Source organism: Bubalus kerabau, chromosome 16, assembly GCF_029407905.1.
Source record: "Bubalus kerabau isolate K-KA32 ecotype Philippines breed swamp buffalo chromosome 16, PCC_UOA_SB_1v2, whole genome shotgun sequence".
Classification (NCBI taxonomy): domain Eukaryota; kingdom Metazoa; phylum Chordata; class Mammalia; order Artiodactyla; family Bovidae; genus Bubalus; species Bubalus kerabau.
The window spans coordinates 51308651-51326651 of record NC_073639.1 but is presented as its reverse complement, the minus strand read 5'-3'; the positions used below and the strand labels follow the sequence as shown (position 1 = coordinate 51326651).

The 18001-nt window shown below is 46.7% G+C and overlaps 1 protein-coding gene across 1 annotated transcript in view; it reads right to left on the bottom strand.

Moving 5' to 3' along the window:
• TMEM132D (transmembrane protein 132D) overlaps positions 1 to 413 on the bottom strand; it is an 896922-nt gene extending 896509 nt beyond the window's left edge. Inside the window, exon 1 of the mRNA XM_055550941.1 lies at positions 101 to 413. Within this exon, the coding sequence (XP_055406916.1) occupies positions 101 to 179 (79 nt within the window). The 5' untranslated portion in view covers positions 180 to 413. The remainder of the gene's footprint in view (positions 1 to 100) is intronic.
• Positions 414 to 18001: the final 17588 nt, after the last annotated feature.

The following is an 18001-nucleotide window of genomic DNA, read 5'->3' as shown; positions in this document are numbered from 1 at the left end:
CACTCTCCTGGCCACCCCCATCCACGCACACCCTCCCACACACTCAGTCCCAGCAAAGTTCGTCCCGGGGCCCCAGGTGGCGGCGGCGGCGTCTCCTCACCTTTGGAGAAGAGGGCGGCCAGGCTGATGAGCACGGGGGACCAATGGTGCCACAGCGTCCCCATCTCAGACGCGCACATCCCGGAGACCCGGAGCGCAGATCCTCGGCTCCCCGGTGCCGTCTGGGCGATGAAGACACGGTCGCCAAGCTCCCCGAGGGTCGGAGCGGGGCGGGAAGGCGAGGAAGCGCTGGGCTAGGGGCGCGAGCGGCCGCGGCGCCCTGCGCCTTCCTCCCGCCAGTCCATGGCCGGCCGGGAGGCGACACCGCACGCCGCTCCGGAGTTGCTCTCCCGAGTCCAACGCGCGCGCAGACAAACCCCACCTCCCTTTCACCCCCACCAGGATATTTTTATTTTCATCCACACGAATTTGTTCCTTTCCGTTTACCCAGCGAGGACTGGCTCCCAGGTGGCCCCCAAAGGGCGCCTCCGGGAGCGCAGGGACGCGGGTAGGCTAACGGGCGGCGGGGCGGCCAGGGTGCGGCGCCCGGGGCGCGGGCGGAGGCGGCGCGAGGACCCCCGGCCGGGTGGCCCGGCGCCCGGAACGGCGCGGGGCGCCCGGGCGCGCGGTCCCCATCCCGCCCGGCCGCGCCCCGGGGCGCGCACCGGCGCCAAAGTTTGGCTGGGAGCAGTCACTCCCCGCGCCGCCCGCCCCGGCCCGGCTCCCGCCCGGGCTCAAGCTCGCGGGGACCTAAGCGCGCGGCGCGCACCGCCGACTCCGAGGACGCAGGGCTGCCCCCGCCGCCTGGGGGAGGCGCGCTAGCCGCACGCGGAGGAGGACCCGCGGGCCCTGGGACCTCGCCGCCCGCGCACCGGCCGCGCTCCGCCGAGACTGTATCCGGCACGGACGCGAGCGCCACGGTGCCGAGTGCCACGGTGCCGAGTGCGGACTCGGGGTCTGCCTTAAAAATTTGTCTTTTTTAAAAAAGCCCCACCCTTTCGGAGTGACAGCCGCAAGCCCCAATCCGCACAGTCAATCCCACCTCTCCGGGTCTGCCCCTCACCCACCCTCCCGGCCACCCCCTCCCTGCGCGCTGGAGCGGGAGTGGAGAGGCTGGGAGGCGGGCTAGTACTCGGCCGGCTCGGCCAGCGCGGAGGAGGCGGCAGGGAGCTGCCCACTCTCCCAACAGGTGTCAAGAAGGCCGTTTACCTTCTCCTGCTAGTCAGACCTCACGCTAAGAGCAGGTCCTCTGTCCTGGGGGTTTCTCATGCTCTCCGCCTGCCAGTAAACGAGAAGATGGCTGTAAAGGGCCCCTCACCCCCGCGCTGGATCTTCCCCACAATATCTAGGGAGGAAGACTTGGACTTGCCAGCCGTCCTGAGGGTCATGCTGGCCTCACCCCGCCTCTACCTTGGAATGACCACCAAGTCACTGATCCTAAAATAATTCCGTCCTGACTCCCCTCTGGCCCATTTGGAACTGGGAATGGATCCATTAGGGGCCAACTTGGCCTTGAGAAGATAAAAGACGAGTTCTTCATTTATCCTTCCTGAATGCCTAATTAAGACACACTGGAAACCAAGGCTACAGAGCATCAGCCTCTGATTTTAGCCCAAGGACTTCTCCATGGGAGCCTTTGAATTACCCGAATCAGAAATGAGAGGGAAGGAAAGCGGTCTGAATATTTAAAGAATATTGTAAACCGACAACAACCAAATCAAATGAGGTGACTTTACCTCAGTAGGTAAAAATGGGTCATTATCATTCAGCCAAGGGAGCCACAGAAGTTTTATTATATATGCCCGTCAATGCAAAAATATATCAACACTTCGGGTGCTTAGCTTGCAAATTTTCAAGAGTGTCTGTCTGGATTTCATTCTCTATGAGATGTGGCTTCTATTTTATTCTATATTTACTTTTTTGAATGTCTGTCTTTCTGGATGGTTTTGTTGTTTGGGTTTTTTTGTTTGTTTGTTTGTTTTCATTTACTTTTTAAACTTTCTGCCTTTTCACTTTGCATCTCTCCTATAAAACTCTAAAGAGTTAATACAGCAAAGAACCTAAGAGAGTATGTGTTTCAGTGCTTGCAAAATTTGAGTAAGTATCAACATCACCCAGGATACTGAGTCCTCCATCGCCACCCCTAGAGCCTCTTATTTATCAAGTCTAGGACTTAGCAGCAGCAGCAGCAGGTGACACTCAAGAATCTGTGTTTCTAACAATTGCCAGGTGATACTGATGCTGCCCATCCAAGGACCACTGGTCGAGTCCCCTCCACCTCAATGATGGGGAAGCTGAGGTTTAGTCCCTGGCACATCTCCATCTGTCTTCTTAATGGCGGAGCCAGTAGATTGCACAAAATGCCAACTCCAGATTGCCAGAGCCCGTTTCAATGTGAAACGGAGTCTATTTCTAAAACATTTTTCAAATGTATTGACTAGGATCTAATGATCCTATGCTTTATTAAAAACAATCTTTTTATGTATTCTAATTCAAAATGTGGTTTTTGTTTTTGTTTTTGTTTTTCAGAACTGCAATCACCAAGTACATTTTGGGGGGAGGATGGGAGGTATGTCATGGCAAAAAATTTTCTCTATCTGCATCCTCAGGGCAAAAAGTAGCTAACAGATTCCAGGGTAAACCATTTCCCCATTATACACAGATGACTCACAAAAATTTTTCCTACTCTTTGGTGTTCAAGTTTTGGGAAGCTGCAACTCCAGGTACTGGATCAGTGGCTGAAATATGATGGAAGCATGGCTACTCACTCTCCAAGACGCTGTTCTAGCTAATATATCTAATCTTCTTTGGGTAATTAGCACAACTAATCCTGGGAGAGGCAACACCTTAGGAAGGCTTTAGAGAAGTAGGCTGAGGCCTACTAGCTCTTAAGTAGCATCCCAGGCCTCTGGGAGCACTTCCCATCTGAAGAGCCTGCCTCAAATTAATTGTGAGAAATCTGCTTTCCTCCAAGAATATCTGTTTCCTCTGTAAGGCCATAAATCAATCTGTAAGCCTAATTCTGTCAGTAATTAAACAGTACTAACTGTTCCCACTTTGTGAATTAAGCTGGGACACCAGGCAGTTTGAGTTGGGTCGACTTTCCATAAAAACAAAACATTTTTCTGCAGCAGTTTCCTGAAAGACCAGGAAATGATGAAGGTGGAATTCCAGGATGAGTGGATCCCACGGGTGGATATAGGAGGCTTCTGGATACCACAAAGATGGGGCCTCCTCTAAAACGGAATCAGTTCCTCTTCCAACCTTTCTAATCACATCAAGGAGAAAGGCTGAGACCTAAGCAACTCTTAGGACAACTTTTCACGATTATAAATGCCCTTGGTTCCAAAATAGGAGGCATATTTTTCTGTGCAGAGTGATGGTGTCTAGCTAGAATTTTTGAATGCTGGTTTTATTTTTACTTTGGCTATTAATGTGTTTGATGTCTCAGTTTCCCTTTAGTGATGTAAGTTGTATTTTCAATTAAGTTACCTAAGTTTTTGAAGCATTAGGCTTATTTCAAGGAGAGCATTGAATCACTAGTAACACAAGGACATTTGTCATCATCCCCCCTTGACAAAACTCATAAGGATGGTGAGAAATGCCTGAAGTTTGAGAATCATGGGGATGACACGCAAGCTACCAGATCAGTCCTTCTTGAGGGTGCAGAGGAGCCTTTCCAAAACTTCTATTAACTTTTTAAAAATGTTTATTTTTCTTTATTTATGTTTGGCTGTGCTGGCCTTCGTTGCAGCAAGCAGGGGTTGCAGTGTGCAGGCTTCTCACTGCAGTGGCTTCTCTTGTTGCGAAGCACGGGCTCTAGGGTGCATGGGCTTCATTAACTGTGGCTCCCAGGCTCTAGAACAAGGGCTCAGTAATTGTGACGCGCAGGTTTCGTTGCTCCGTGGCGTGTGGAATCTTCCCGGATCAGGGATTGAACCCATGTCTCCAGCATCGGCAGGCAGATTCTTTACCACTGAGCCACCAGGGAAGCCCCCTGAAACTTCTTTTCTTCTCAGTTTCTCAAAATTCGTGGGCTGGCCTGGAAATAGAATGGCCAGATCCAAGGACTTGTCTCTTTCGAGAACAGAGACAGCATTCCGATGTGGAGGGCACTGTGTGCAGCAGCTATGCCTCTCACCCTTCCTGATGAGGCTGGGCAAGGTCATCCCTCCAAAAAGAGCATCCTGGAGAGCCCCCATGAAGTGCTTTTGAGGATGGTGCAGGGTCTGCTGTTCTCAGCCCCCCCTTCAGGGGACCAATAAAACACTAGTGGAAATGATGAGGGCCCTTCTGAGATGAGGCAGTGGCAAATCACCTGTGATTGTCCACTCTGCACCTCCCCACATCCCTGCCAAGGGGGATGAATAGACTACATGCTTGAGATGGTACAGCTGCTCCAAGACAGGGACCCCCCTATCAGCTAGCCCAGCAGCAGGCCTAGGGAGGCAAAGCCCCCCTCCAGGTCACATGAGACATCCAGCAGGAGAAAGGAATCGCCATTCTGTAGTTCTGGGGTCTTTTGGGTCACCAGAGTAAAATGTAGACTCTTCTACTCTTCTCCTTCTGATTCATGTCCTCCCAGGGGTCCACAAGCAGATGTTAAAAAACCAGGTGACTCCTGGTCTTGCCAGGTAACCCCAAAGTGAACCTAAAGGTGTAGACTCTTTAGCAAAGATTAATAATAGGGTGCTCCTTTTGCCTTATTTTACTGATTCATGGATCAATACAGAAAGCTCAGCAGTGCCTTAAATAGTCTTCTTTGAAGTTATACGCAGTGCTGCCTGGAAGAAATCCTGCATTTCTACCTGTAGCCTCACCAGCCCCTGAGAGCCCTTCCATCAGGGGTGAGGCCTCTTCTATCGGAGGGCAAGGAGAGCCTGCAAGGCTGCCTCTCCCATGAACACACCATTGAAAGACCTCCTGGATATTTCACTCACTTGTTCACTCAAGGGAGCTTGATGGATGCTCCCTGTTCACTAAAACCCCCTTTATCTACCTGTAGCCAAATCAGGTCCCCTGGCCTTCCTAAGGGCTTCCCTTGTGGCTTAGCTGGTAAAGAATCCACCTGCAATGCAGGAGACCTGGATTTGATCCCTGGGTTGGGAAGATCCCCTGGAGAAGGGAAAGGCTACCCACTCCAGTATTCTGACCTGGAGAATTCCCTGGACTGCAGCCCGTGGGGTTGCGTTAAGTATGGCTATAGATTTGAGTTGTGGCCAAAGGAATGTGGGCGGAAGTGATGCCCATTCCTTCCAGGAAGAGCCTACAGTACCTCCACCCGGTGTGACTCTTTTCCTCTATTTTCCAGGTGGAGACGAAAGTCCAATAGGGAACTGAGAACAAAGGCCGAGTAATGAGAAGGAAGAAGGCTGGGCCCCCTAAGTGTGAAAGGCCTGGATTTAGCACATTCCAACACTGAATTTAGGGCCAGCAAGAAATAAGACTGTATCATGTTGGGACTTCCCTGCTGGTCCAGTGGTTGGAAATCTGCCTTCCAGTGCAGGGGACGGGACACGTGTTCAATCCCTGGTGGGAAAGTCAGATCCCACGTGCCGTGGGGCAACTAAGCCCAACTGCTGAGCCTGTGAGCTCTAGAGCCTGTGCTCCAAACCCAAAGAAGCATGAGAGCCACAACTAGAGAAGCCCCCCACACAGAAACTGGAGAAAGCCCACAAGCCACAAAGAGGACCTGATGCAGCCAAAATAAAAAATTAACTAAATAAAAATAAAATTTAACAAGATTGTGTATCATGTTAAGTCACTGGAGTTTGAGGGCTTGTTTGTTACGACAGCTGATGTGAAAAATCCTAACCAATACACCTCCATTGATCTCAGCCTGTCTCCACAGAAGCAGGAGTGGTGTGCAAGCAAAGCATAAAATAAAACCCACACCCCTCCAACTCTACTCACCAAGAAATAGCTTAGAGTCCAGTGGAGGGAACCATAATTAAGCTTTGGATCACTTATGATACATATCAGGAGATCTCAAAGGAGGAAGGTATGGTTTTGCATTGAAGTGAAGGCTGCACCAACCACACTAATTAGTGAACATGTAAGGTGCTCTGGGTCCCACACCAGGATGCAGTGTGGAGCACCATGCCCCCTTATACTTGAGTCTATGTTAACCTCTTGGGATCTTTAGAGTGTATCACAGAGAAGAAGTGCTGGAACTTCCAAGAGAGGGTCCTCATGGCTGGGGTACTCTGAGGAAAGGAATTTATATGGATCCCATTCTCCATTGGGGAGAAGGCAATGGCAACCCACTCCAGTACTCTTGCCTAGGAAGTCCCATGGATGGAGGAGCCTGGTGGGCTGCAGTCCATGGAGTCGCAAAGAGTTGAACACGACTGAGGGACTTCACTTTCACTTTCACTTTCATGCATTGGAGAAGGAAATGGCAACCCACTCCAGTGTTCTTGCCTGGAGAATCCTAGGGAAGGTGGAGCCTGGTGAGCTGCCGTCTATGGGGTTGCACAGAGTCGGACACGACTGAAGCAACTTAGCAGCAGCAGCATTCTCCATTGAATATGTATTTACTATATGCCTATTATTGGCCAGGCACTGGAGGCTTAGCAAGTGTAAAAGCCACCACTGAGCTTATGTTCTCCTGAGGATGGACAGACAGAAGATAAGCAAATAGTGACGAGATACTTTCAAAAATAGCCTAAGAAGACACTCAAACAGGACAGTATTTACTTCTACTCAGAGGGGTCAGACGAGGCTTCTCTGGGAAGGTGACCTTAGAAAGGGGACCCCACTAGTGAGAAGGACCCTCCATGTGTGGATCTGAGTCCTAAGCATGTCTGATGGAGGGAACAGTAAGTGCAAAGGCCCCGAGGTGCAAAAAAATCCTGCGAGAATCAGATAGAAGAATGTGGGGCTGGGGCTGAGTGAGCCTTGGAGGGCAAGGAAGGAGGTGAAGTCAGGGGACAGGTGGGAGACAGATGCACAGCCTAGATTTGGGTTGGTGTAAGGCAATAGGGAGGCCTGTATGAAATGTCAAGTCATATGAGCCAATTCACATTTCTAGAAGGTCTCTGGATGTTCCAATAGCGCCTATAGAGGCAGGGGCCAAGCATGAGCTCTCCAGCCTCTCATCTTCTCCTGGAGCCCACACCTTCCTGCCTTCACAACATGGAGGCTCTGTGTGGTCATGTGGGTTCCAGGGAGGCTGGAAAGTTAAGAATCACATACACAGAACCAGATCAGCTTTGCTGTGCCCAGGGTGGCTGAGACCTTTCCCACTTTCCTGTCTGATTTCAGGTCCCTGTGTTCTGGCTTGAAAATACCTGTGTTCATTCCTCAGCTATCAAGTATCAATCATGAGGCTCAAATACATGCTCTGCACTGGCTGTATTATCCTCCAGGGTGGAGAAAACGGGCTGATGAGCTGATTAGCATTAAAGTCCAGGCCGGAGCTGGAGATCCATCTGACCGTGTCTTGCTGGGCAGCTGGTAGCCACCACCATATGGAGCTCCTACCTCTGTGGTCCTTAGGAGCAGCCACTTCTTAGCCTGGTTCCACGAGGCTTCTCAGTTGAGAGTGGGCTGAGCACACCATCAAAAAGAAAATGAGGGTGTCAGACTGAAGGTCTTATTCCAGAGAGCATCCTTCCCAGAGAAAGAGCCAGTCCCCACCTACTCTTCAAGAGTACTTGAAAAGTGAAAGTGTTAGTCGCTCAGTCATATCCAACTCTTTGTGACCCCATGGACTGAAGCCCACCAGGCTCCACTGTCCCTGGGATTCTCCAGGCAAGAACACTGGAGTGGGGTGCCATTGCCTTCTCCAGGGAATCTTCTGGACCTAGGGATCAAATCTGGGTCTCCCACATTGTGGGCAGATTCTTTACTGCCTGAGCCACCAGGGAAGGACTTGATCATGGATGAAAGAGAACACTGGTGTCTGTATGGCCTGAACCAGCATCCCATGGTAAGTCTGAATCTGACACGTCGAAAGGACCCATTTTCTCTTCTGAGCTCAGCATCAAATGCTCTGATTTCTTTAACCCCTTTGAAATCAGTGTTTCCAATGGGTTTGAAAGGCTGGGTCTTGGGTTCCATACACCGTTGTCAGGGAGCAAATGATCCCCTTTGCAGACCTTTGAATAAGATGTTACACATCCCAGGTTGTGATAGAAGGAGATGGCTTCCTGCCCTCCTGCCCCTCTGCCAAATGCTTATGAAAATGACACAGAGGGAGTTGATCTTGCCCCAGAGGAACTCAGAGCAGCCACGGAGGGAACGCTTTATTTGGCAATTTGTAGAGTTTGCCAACATCAAAGAGAAATTGAGCGCCGGGAGTTGTTACAAGCGAACATTCCACAGCTTCAAAGCTGAAATCTGAGGATGTTTTCAACGGACTAATTTGGAAGTTACTTAAGGATGCTTTGGGGAATAAACAAATGGAAAGAATAGGGCTGGGAAGACTTCTGGCTTAAAAAAAAAAAACTCTACCTTTCCTCTTAATAAAAGTCCTCTAAGATCACCAAGTAAATCGAGTGTACGCTCCAGTTTCTTCCCCACAGCTAACTTGTCTCAACAGTACAGAGTTCTCTTCTGGGGATTTCAATAACTTGCTTTTGTCTCATCTCCCACAAATTTGTTGGTCCAAATCAGGACATAGAGTCCCTCCTCCAAACAGCCACAAAAAGTCTTTCAAACGATTATTTCTAACAATTCTCAAATAGTTTTCCATTTTGTCAGAAGGTCTCTGTCTGGTGTTTAAACTGATCAGCGTAGGAGTCATCCAATGTGATTAAATACGATCAGTTGTTTTAGATTGATCTTTGTCTTATCAGATGAGACAGGTCCATCTCGAAAAAATAACCAGTGACATCAGTGAGCTCTTTGGATCTTAAATGCAGTGGCTGATGCTATAGTATCATTGAAGGAATGATTTTAAAAATCATTTTCAACTATTACCCCCAAATAATAAAATATATGTGACACTGGATAAATGTTGTTTTTGTGGCTATTTTAATACCTCAGAAAGGCTGCAAAGCAGCACCTGGAAACAGTCTCTCAAGATTTCCTTTTGCACAGCCAGCAAGAACAGCGGTGCAGCGCTCTGGCGCTGGGACCCCCTGGGCGGCCGGCTGCACCACCGCGCGGACTCACAGCATCAGTGGGCCTGCAGCGACCCCTAGTGTTGAAGTGGTGGCATCTCCTCTTGTTCTCCCATCCAAGAACAAATGAGTTCTCTCCCGCTGCAATCAGCAGTCACAGGCTGTCGTGTTTTAAATTATAGCCAAATTATATTTTCTAAAACCGGAAATTTAATTTATTACATCATTTTAAATGAAAAGGGTGGCCAAGCACATGACTGCGCTGAAGGAAATTCTGAATCTGGTCTTGTGGAATGAGAGTCACCACCTTGAGCCTTATATGCTCCTAAAAATGAAAATAAAAACATTGTGGAATTAACTTAAAAATGAAAACTTAAGTGTTCATACAGCATGCGTCCACTGTAATACTTGAGTTGAACTTGGGTTGTTCTTTAAAATCCGCCAGTGTGTTAGTCACTCAGTCGTGTCCAGTTCTTTGCACCCCATCAACTGTGGCCTGTCAGGCCCCTCTGTCCATGGGATCCTCCAGGCAAGAAAACTGCAGCAGGCAGCCATTCCCTTCTCCAGGGTATCTTCCTGACCCAGAGACCGAACTTGAGTCTGCTACACTGCAGGCAGATTCTTTACCGTCTGAACTACCAGTTCAGTTCAGTTCAGTCGCTCAGTCGTGTCTGACTCTTTGCAACCCCATGAATTGCAGCACGCCAGGCCTCCCTGTCCATCACCAACTCCCGGAGTTCACTGAGACTCACGACCATTGAGTCAGTGATGCCATCCAGCCATCTCATCCTCTGTCGTCCCCTTTTCCTCCTGCCCCCAATCCCTCCCAGCATCAGGGTCTTTTCCAATGAGTCAGCTCTTTGCATGAGGTAGCCAAAGTACTGGAGTTTCAGCTTCAGCATCATTCCTTCCAAAGAAATCCCAGGACTGATCTCCTTCAGAATGGACTGGTTGGGAAGCCCCCAAATCTGCCAAGTAACTGATAATTTTAAATAGGTATAGGCAACCATGTTGATTATTCAAATGAATGTTTCCAAACAAGAGGAAGTTGGAAGCCTCCTCCATTTTCTCAGGACCAAATGTGTCTCTTAAGAAAAGGCAAAATCTTTAGAGGGAGTTTAAAGAGTTGCATAAGGTGTGTTCATAGCTGCACTATTCACAATATCCAAGACATGGAGCAGGTGAATGGATAAAGGACATGTGGTGTATATACAATGGAATACTACTCAGTCATAGAAAAGAAAGAAATAATGCCATTGCCAACAACATGAATGGACCTAGAGATGATCAAACTAAGCAAGGTAAATCAGAAAGAGAGAAACAGATGCCATATGATATCACTTACACGTGGAATCTAAAATGTGATGTAAATCCATATAACTATGAAACAAAACAGACTCGCAGACAAAGAGGCCAGACTTGTTGCCAAAGGGGAGGGGAGGGATGGATTGGCTTTTGGGATTAGCAGATGCAGACTAGTACATAGAGAATAGATAAACAAGATCTCACTGTATAGCAGGAGGAACTATATTCAATATCCTAAGACAAACCATAATGGAAAAGAATATGAAAAAGAAAGTGTGTGTGTGCGTGTGTGTAAAAAGAGTTGCATAAGAAGAAGAAATCTCAAATAGGGAGCACCTTTGATCTGACTCCTGGAGAAGAGAACTTTATGTGTGATGGTTTAGAGCCTTGTGGGTTTGCGAGATGTCCAGAGTCACACCATTGCCATTGACAATGGCAATGACCAATTAAAATAGAAAACCTTAGAGCTGGGGCAGCCCAGCATCTCCTGCTTCAAGCCTCCCATGTTGAATTTGAGCAAATAAAGACCAGACAGAAAATTCCTTAATTTAGTTATTGCTGCCTTTTAAAAACTTTGCTATGAGGATAAAATAATTTAGGAAGTAGAAATCTGAGCATAAACCACTTCTGATCCTCAAAATTGGCCCCTCCGAGTCATCATTTTCAGTTAGATCTGAAAGGGACTACTAGGGAGTATCTGCAGGTGTTATATGTTTCAAGTAAACTAAAATACAAATTGTTGGGATTTCTTTTCTTTGTCTTTGATTCTGGTGTTTTTGTACTGGGACCACTACGGAAATGACTTCTAGAAAATCCACTATGAGACCTGTGTGATTAAAACATATGTATTTAGCAAACATTTTAAAATTCTTTCTGAACTTAGCCTTCAAGCAGTTACTGTTTTGTGGACTTCCCTAGTGGTACAGTGTCCCTGACAGTGCAGGGGACCTAGGTTCAATCCCTGGTCCAGGAATATTCCATATGCTGTGGAGCAACTAAAGCCCACATGCCACAACTACTGAAGCCCACTTGCCCTAGAGCCTGCGCTCTGCGACCAGAGACGCCCCTGCAGTGAGAAGCCTGCATACTGCAACTAGAGAAAGCCCCAGCGCAGCAAGGAAGACCCAGCACAACCAACAAATAAATAAAAAAAAAAAAAAGAGGCTACACTTTGGCTAAAATTTCCATGCTAGCAAAACTAGAGTTAGTCACATATGTACGCACCCTGAATGGATGCTTTTTAATAACTGGCAGGTTCTCAAACCATGTATCTTGTTGGCGTATCTGGCACTGCTATGTTTCAACCACACGATGCCTGTCTGGAAGGGGCATCTAAGCCCAACTCATCACAGCCCTGCCCCAGGACATTTGCATGGGAAGTGAGGTGTGGAGGAAGCCATCTCCCTACATGATGCAAGACTGAGAAGTCACTGGCCACGCTTCCCACTCCGAACAATCTGGGGGAAAGCAACACGAGAACAGATTTAAGAGACAACATCTGTCTGCTGTTCCAGTCCCTTATTCTGATCATTTCTAACCTTCTGTGAATTATCTTAGTTTCACATAAACTCAAAAAAATACATTTTTTTTTTGACTGTGTCGGGTCTCAGCTGTGGTACGCGGGACCTTCATTGCGACACTCAGGCTTTCAAGTTGTGGGGCACAGGCTTAGTTGCCCCGCGGCATGTTGGATCTTAGTTCCCAGACCAGGGATCAAACCCACATCCCCTGCATTGCAAGGCAGATTCTTAACCACTGGTTCACCAGGGAAGTTCCCAAACTCCACCTTTTAAAGCTGGTCTAGGTTGAGTTGGCTCCTCATTACTGGAACTCCTCATTACTCTCCTCTAACCTGACCCACTGGTTGAGCTCCTTCTTCTCCTTTGGTCGAGGACAGACGGAATCAACCCTCGCCACTCTTCAATCATTCCCTCCTGTGGCTCCCATTCCAGTGAAAAGCTCAAGTCCCCACAGTGCCCTTCAAGCTGTTGGTGGGGTGTCCATCCCCCTCCTCCATGCTCAGTGGTATCCCCTCCTCCTCTCCTGCTTCGGCCAGCCCCGCCCCTGCCTCCACCATACAAGACTTGTCCCAATGCATGGCCTCGCCAGGCTGCTTTCTCTGCCTGGAACATGTGTTCATCAGATATCCATACAGTTTCTCCCTCACTTCACTTCGGGCTCTGCTAAGCATCCCTTCGCCTCCCTTAGACGCAATGCTTAAGTAGCAGCCTCCATGGATTTCTCTCCTCTTATCCTGTGCTGTGTCTCCTGTCATTGGTCAACACCTGTCTCTCTCCGCCACCTGGAGTGCAAGCTCCCTGAGAACAATAGCTGTGTTTGCTCACTTCTCTATTCCCACCGCTCAGAACACTACAGAAAAACCCAGTCCTTCAGTAACATTTTTAAAAGCAAGTAAATCAAAGAAAGAAATATAATACCCTATCACTTATACACGGAAAGTAAACCAAAGAAAGAGCAATATCATGTGATATCACTTACATGCAGAATCTTAAAAAAAATGATACAGATGAACTTATTTACAAAACAGAAGGAGATCACCCAGACTCAGAAAATAAACACATAGTTACAAAAGGGGAAAAGGGGGAAGGAATAAATTGGGAATTTGGGATTAATATATGCACACTGCTAGGTATAAAACAGAGAAACAACAAGGACCTACAGTATAGCACAGGGAACTCTATTCAAAATTCTGTAATAACCTAAATGGAAAAAGAATGTGAAAAAGAATAGATATACGTATACCTGAATCACCGCTGTACCCCTGAAACTAACACAACCATACCCCAATTGTCGTCAACTGTAAACCGTAAATCAACCATACGCCAGTATAAAACTTTAAAAATCAAGAAATGAATCAGCTACTCCTTCCCCACCTTCCCCAGCCTGAGGGAATGTGCATTCTCCTTCCTATTTGAAGAGGACGCTGTTTAGGGACTGTTTACCTGCTATCTTTGGGCCGAATAACTGGTCAACTTAATGAATTTAACATTGAATTCCGGCTTGAAGCTCAGTTAATTAGACCAGTCCTTTCACTGGTAAGGAAACGGATACTGAAAGAAGCAATGTGACTTGCCTTGTCTATATTTCCTCTTCCCAAAGGAGCGAGAGGGGTGGGTTTTAATATGAAACTCACCACATAGCTATCTCCTAGGTCTCCTGTCTACCCAGTACCATTCTGAGGCAGGGGTGGTTAAAGCAAAGTCTGTGCTTGGATCTGAATTAATAGCTGTGTGACCTTGGTCAAATTACTTAACCCCTCTGAGGCTCAGTTTCCTTAACTTAAACAATCTAGGCTATTGCATCACTTGATATGTCGGGCTGTTACAGAATTGAGAAAACCCATATATAGCGTCTACATGATACTCGCATCCTAGAATATAGTCAGCATTATAATAGAGAGCTATTGCTAGTCACTGTTTCCTGTGGGAATAGAAGTGTATTTTTTTTAATCTTTTGGCCACACTGCATGGCATATAGGATCTTAGCTCCCCAATCAGGGATTAAATCCAAGCCTTCTGCATTGGCAGTGCAAACTTTTAACCAATGGACCACTAGGGAAGTCCCAGAAATATATTTTTCTTTCAAAATGTCATATTTATCCTCGTCCAATTACCTGTATAACTATGCACATAATTCATTGGGTTTCTGCAGGGTCCAAGTCAGGAACAGATTTTCTTAGCATGATGTTAAATCAGTATGTCTGATCCCTGAGGATCAGACTTATGAACAAAAGTCTTGTCTGTTTCATGCCCGCATGAGATCTCTTAAAAAACACCAATCATTAAGCGAGAGAAACAATGCATATAAATCAACTTTACTCATCTTGGAGTTTAAGAATCTTGCTCTTTCTCAGTTAAAGCTTTTCTTTTCTCCACACACACACAAAAATTCCAAGTCTTGGAAAACAAAAACAAACTAAGACACCTTATGTACTTGCACATTTTTCCAAGATGAAGCATCTGCAGGTGTAAGCTCTGTTTGTTGATTTTTCATCTTGGTGCACACGGTCAGGAAAAAGTGCTGACGGGGATGCAAACTGTTCTGTCACGTTGCATTTCCAGGTTTCATTCCTGAGTTGTTGCACCTCCAGGTTCAAGTTGAGTGTCAGACTTGCCATTTTAAAATGGTGTTGCTGGGGTGTGTATATAACTGTTTCGCAGTGTAGCAAGAAAACAGAGTTGCTCACCTGAGCTTGGGGATGGCGCCTTTCCTAAGCTCAATGCCAGCCCCGCCCCCACAGTCAAATGACTCATTGGAGAAAGGAAAACTTTCTCTTCGTCTTCTTCCAAGGTCAGTACAGGTGCCTGCTTCCTCCTTCCTCCTCCAAAATACACTTGTCCTTATACGTTCTACCTTCAAGCTGGTTGGGGAAAGCAAGACCACTTAAACTAATGCTAATAAATAATGGTGGTGGTGGTTTAGTTGCTAAGTCGTGTCTGACTCTTGCAACCCTGTGGACTGTAGCCTGCCAGGCTCCTCTGTTCATGGGATTCTGTAGGCAAGAATACTGGAGTGGGTTGCCATTTCTTTCTCCAGGAGATCTTCCTGACCCAGGAATCGAACCCGGGTCTCCTGTATTGCAGGCAGATTCTTTACCAATTGAGCTACAATCATTGCTAATTCCAATCATTTACTTCATCCAATATGGCCAGTCTCTCCCCATCACCCTCCAAATAAACACCTTATCCCAAACTATGGCATTGTGTCTTCCAAAGACAGCCACAACCATGTCCCCAACCACCTGATCTTTTCAATGTAATCTTAACTCCCTCCCCCATCAGGAGGTGGGGTCTCTACCCCTTTCCCTGGAATCTACATGGGCTTGTGCCTCCAGGTAACCAATAGAAAAGTGATGCTGTATGACTTCCAGGGTGAATCAGAGAAAATAGGTCACCTTGCTCACTAGAGCCATTTTTCCTGGAGCCTTGAGGTGCTAACTGCCTGTGGCCTGGGACAGCTGGGTCACATGGAGAAATTATACATCATTCCAGGGAGCAGTCCTAATCTTCAGGGTCTCTAGCTGAGACCCCAAATAGACAAGTGTAAGAGCCTTCAGATAATGCCAGTCCCCAGTTAACTGGTCAACCCCTACTCAACATGTCCAAATGAGTCCCTGGTCAGTGTGGAATAGAGATCCAACCCTACAGTGTGAATTCCTGAGCCACAAAATCTGTGACCTTAACAAAAGAGATTGTTATTTTATGCCATTGAGTTTGGGTGGTTTGGTACATGGTATGGGTAACCAGATCCTTGCTAATAGCAAAGTAGTCCTTTGTTCATTTCAGCACAATTCAATAAACACTAACTGAACACCTACATTCTGCCAGGCATTAGGGGTACAGAAATCGTAAGTGGTCCCTGTCCTACATCAGTGAAGTTCAGTTCAGTTCAGTCGCTCAGTCGTGAAAGGAATCCGCAAATTGAAAGTTTGATGGAGAATCCTTCAGGAATGGCTGGATCCAGGTGGTCACCCAGCCTTAGTCTCTCTCCACGTCCAGGCTTGACTTTCTTTGGTATTGACATCTCTCTCTGGCAGCCCCTCCCCACCCAGTGGCCCCTGCAGCTACTCTCTTACAAATCTACAGGCCCAAATCTAGGTGAGAGGGAACTCTTTTTCTGATGATTCCGACAATATATCTCAGCCTGACTGTCAGCATCTCAAATAGGACCACAGGCCCATTGCTTAGGGATAGCCTGGCTGAACTGGATTTGAGGTTGTAAAGCTACCCAAACCACAGGTACTGAGAGTAGGAAGGACTGTTTCACCAGGGATAATCCTACTGTGGTTATCAAAAGGAATGATTTGTGGGCATCCGCTAACAGCATGGACATCCAATAACAACACAGGTCTGTACATCATTCTCCAGTGGAGGGGAAAATGCTTATCTATGTGCTCAAGAATATCCAAGAATATGAACACAAAAATTCTGGGGACTTCCTTCTCTTTTTTCAGATAAAGTCAAGACGCAAACACTGCAATGGCAAGTCCAGATTGCACATGTAATTGGCAGCAAAGTCGACTAGATACAGGTCTCCCAGGACCCAGTGCCTGGCTCATTCTACCACCCTGTCCCAGACCATCAATTCCACATACTTCAGACACACCCTTGCTTTCTCATCTCCAAATGGAAGGGATTTAAGCTCATTATTTTTTTTTAATTAAAGTATAGTTGATTAACAATATTCTGTTAGTTTCAGGTATAAATAGTCCTGCTATGAACACTAAGATGCATGTATCTTTTCAAATTAGACTTTTTGTCTTTTCCTGATATATGCCCAGGAGTAAAACTACTAGGTCATATAGTAACTCTATTTTTAGTTTTTAAAGAAACTTCCATATTATTTTCCATAGGGTAAGCTCATAATTTTGATTCCAACCTCAGATAAGTGTTAGTTGCTCAGTTGTGTCTGATCCTGACCAAGGGATGAAACTCCAGTCTCCTTCATTGCAGGCAGTTTTTGTTTTTTTGTTTTTTTAACCATCTGAGCCACCAAGGAAGTAACCTCAGATAAATAGAAAAGCAAATCAGAAATGTTAGTTTTTCCTGATTTCTACCTTGTCAAACTCAAATACTTAAAGCCCCCAAATCTTGCAAAGTGTGATATGTGAATGGTAGTGTTGTGTCCGTCAGACAGATGGCTCACAGCTCTGCTCCTCTTAGAGTAGACATGGCCACGGGCAAGGTATTGGCCCATAAATGTAAATGGGGGATTGGGGGTGAACATGAGTCTCTGAGCCTAAGCTTTGTTTTTGAGTTCACGGATGGGTGAGACACAGCATTTGTTTTGCATGGGTTGACTTACAAGGTGGGGTGGGACTGGTCAGAAAGGTTTTCTGATCAAGCACATCATGGTAGGGGTGGGAAGCTGGTTGCAGTCATAGGCGTGTTTTCCCAGAATCTCTCTGAAAATCCTTCTATAACTGCTTGTCCCAGACATCAAATTGGGTCTGTGGTCTATACTGAACCCAACATACCAGCTCTTCCCTCTTCCTCCAGGCAACATTGACTGGCCCATTGAAGGGATACGTAACCCAGGAGGCAACAGTGACTGATAGATAGAATGAATGGATGTGAAACCCAGTAGGGCCAGTAAGAGTCCTTCCCTGAGAATTTTCAAATTGGATCTCAGAAGTAGAAGCTCTTTTTTCTTCTTGCTGAAAGGCTGAAAAGCTGTGGGATCCTGGGACTTCCCTGGCAGTCCAGTGGTTAAGATTTCCCCTCCTGCTGCAAGAGGTACAGGATCATCGCTGGTCACTGGTTGGGGAGATAAGATCCCAGATGCCCTGCAGCCAAAAAACCAAAACAAAACAGAAGCAAAAGCAATATTGTAACATAAAATTAAATAAAAGAAAGAAATGTCCCACTTAATGATTGTGCTGATGTTTACACTATTACATAAATTTGTCAAAACAAACAGACCTGTTCATTCAAAAAGAGTGAATTTTATTGCATGTAAGATATACCTTAAACCTATTATAAAAAAAAAAAAAGAATGAAAGAATGCCATTTGCAACAACATGGTAAGTCAGACAAAGAAAAATATAATATGATAGCACTTCCATGTGG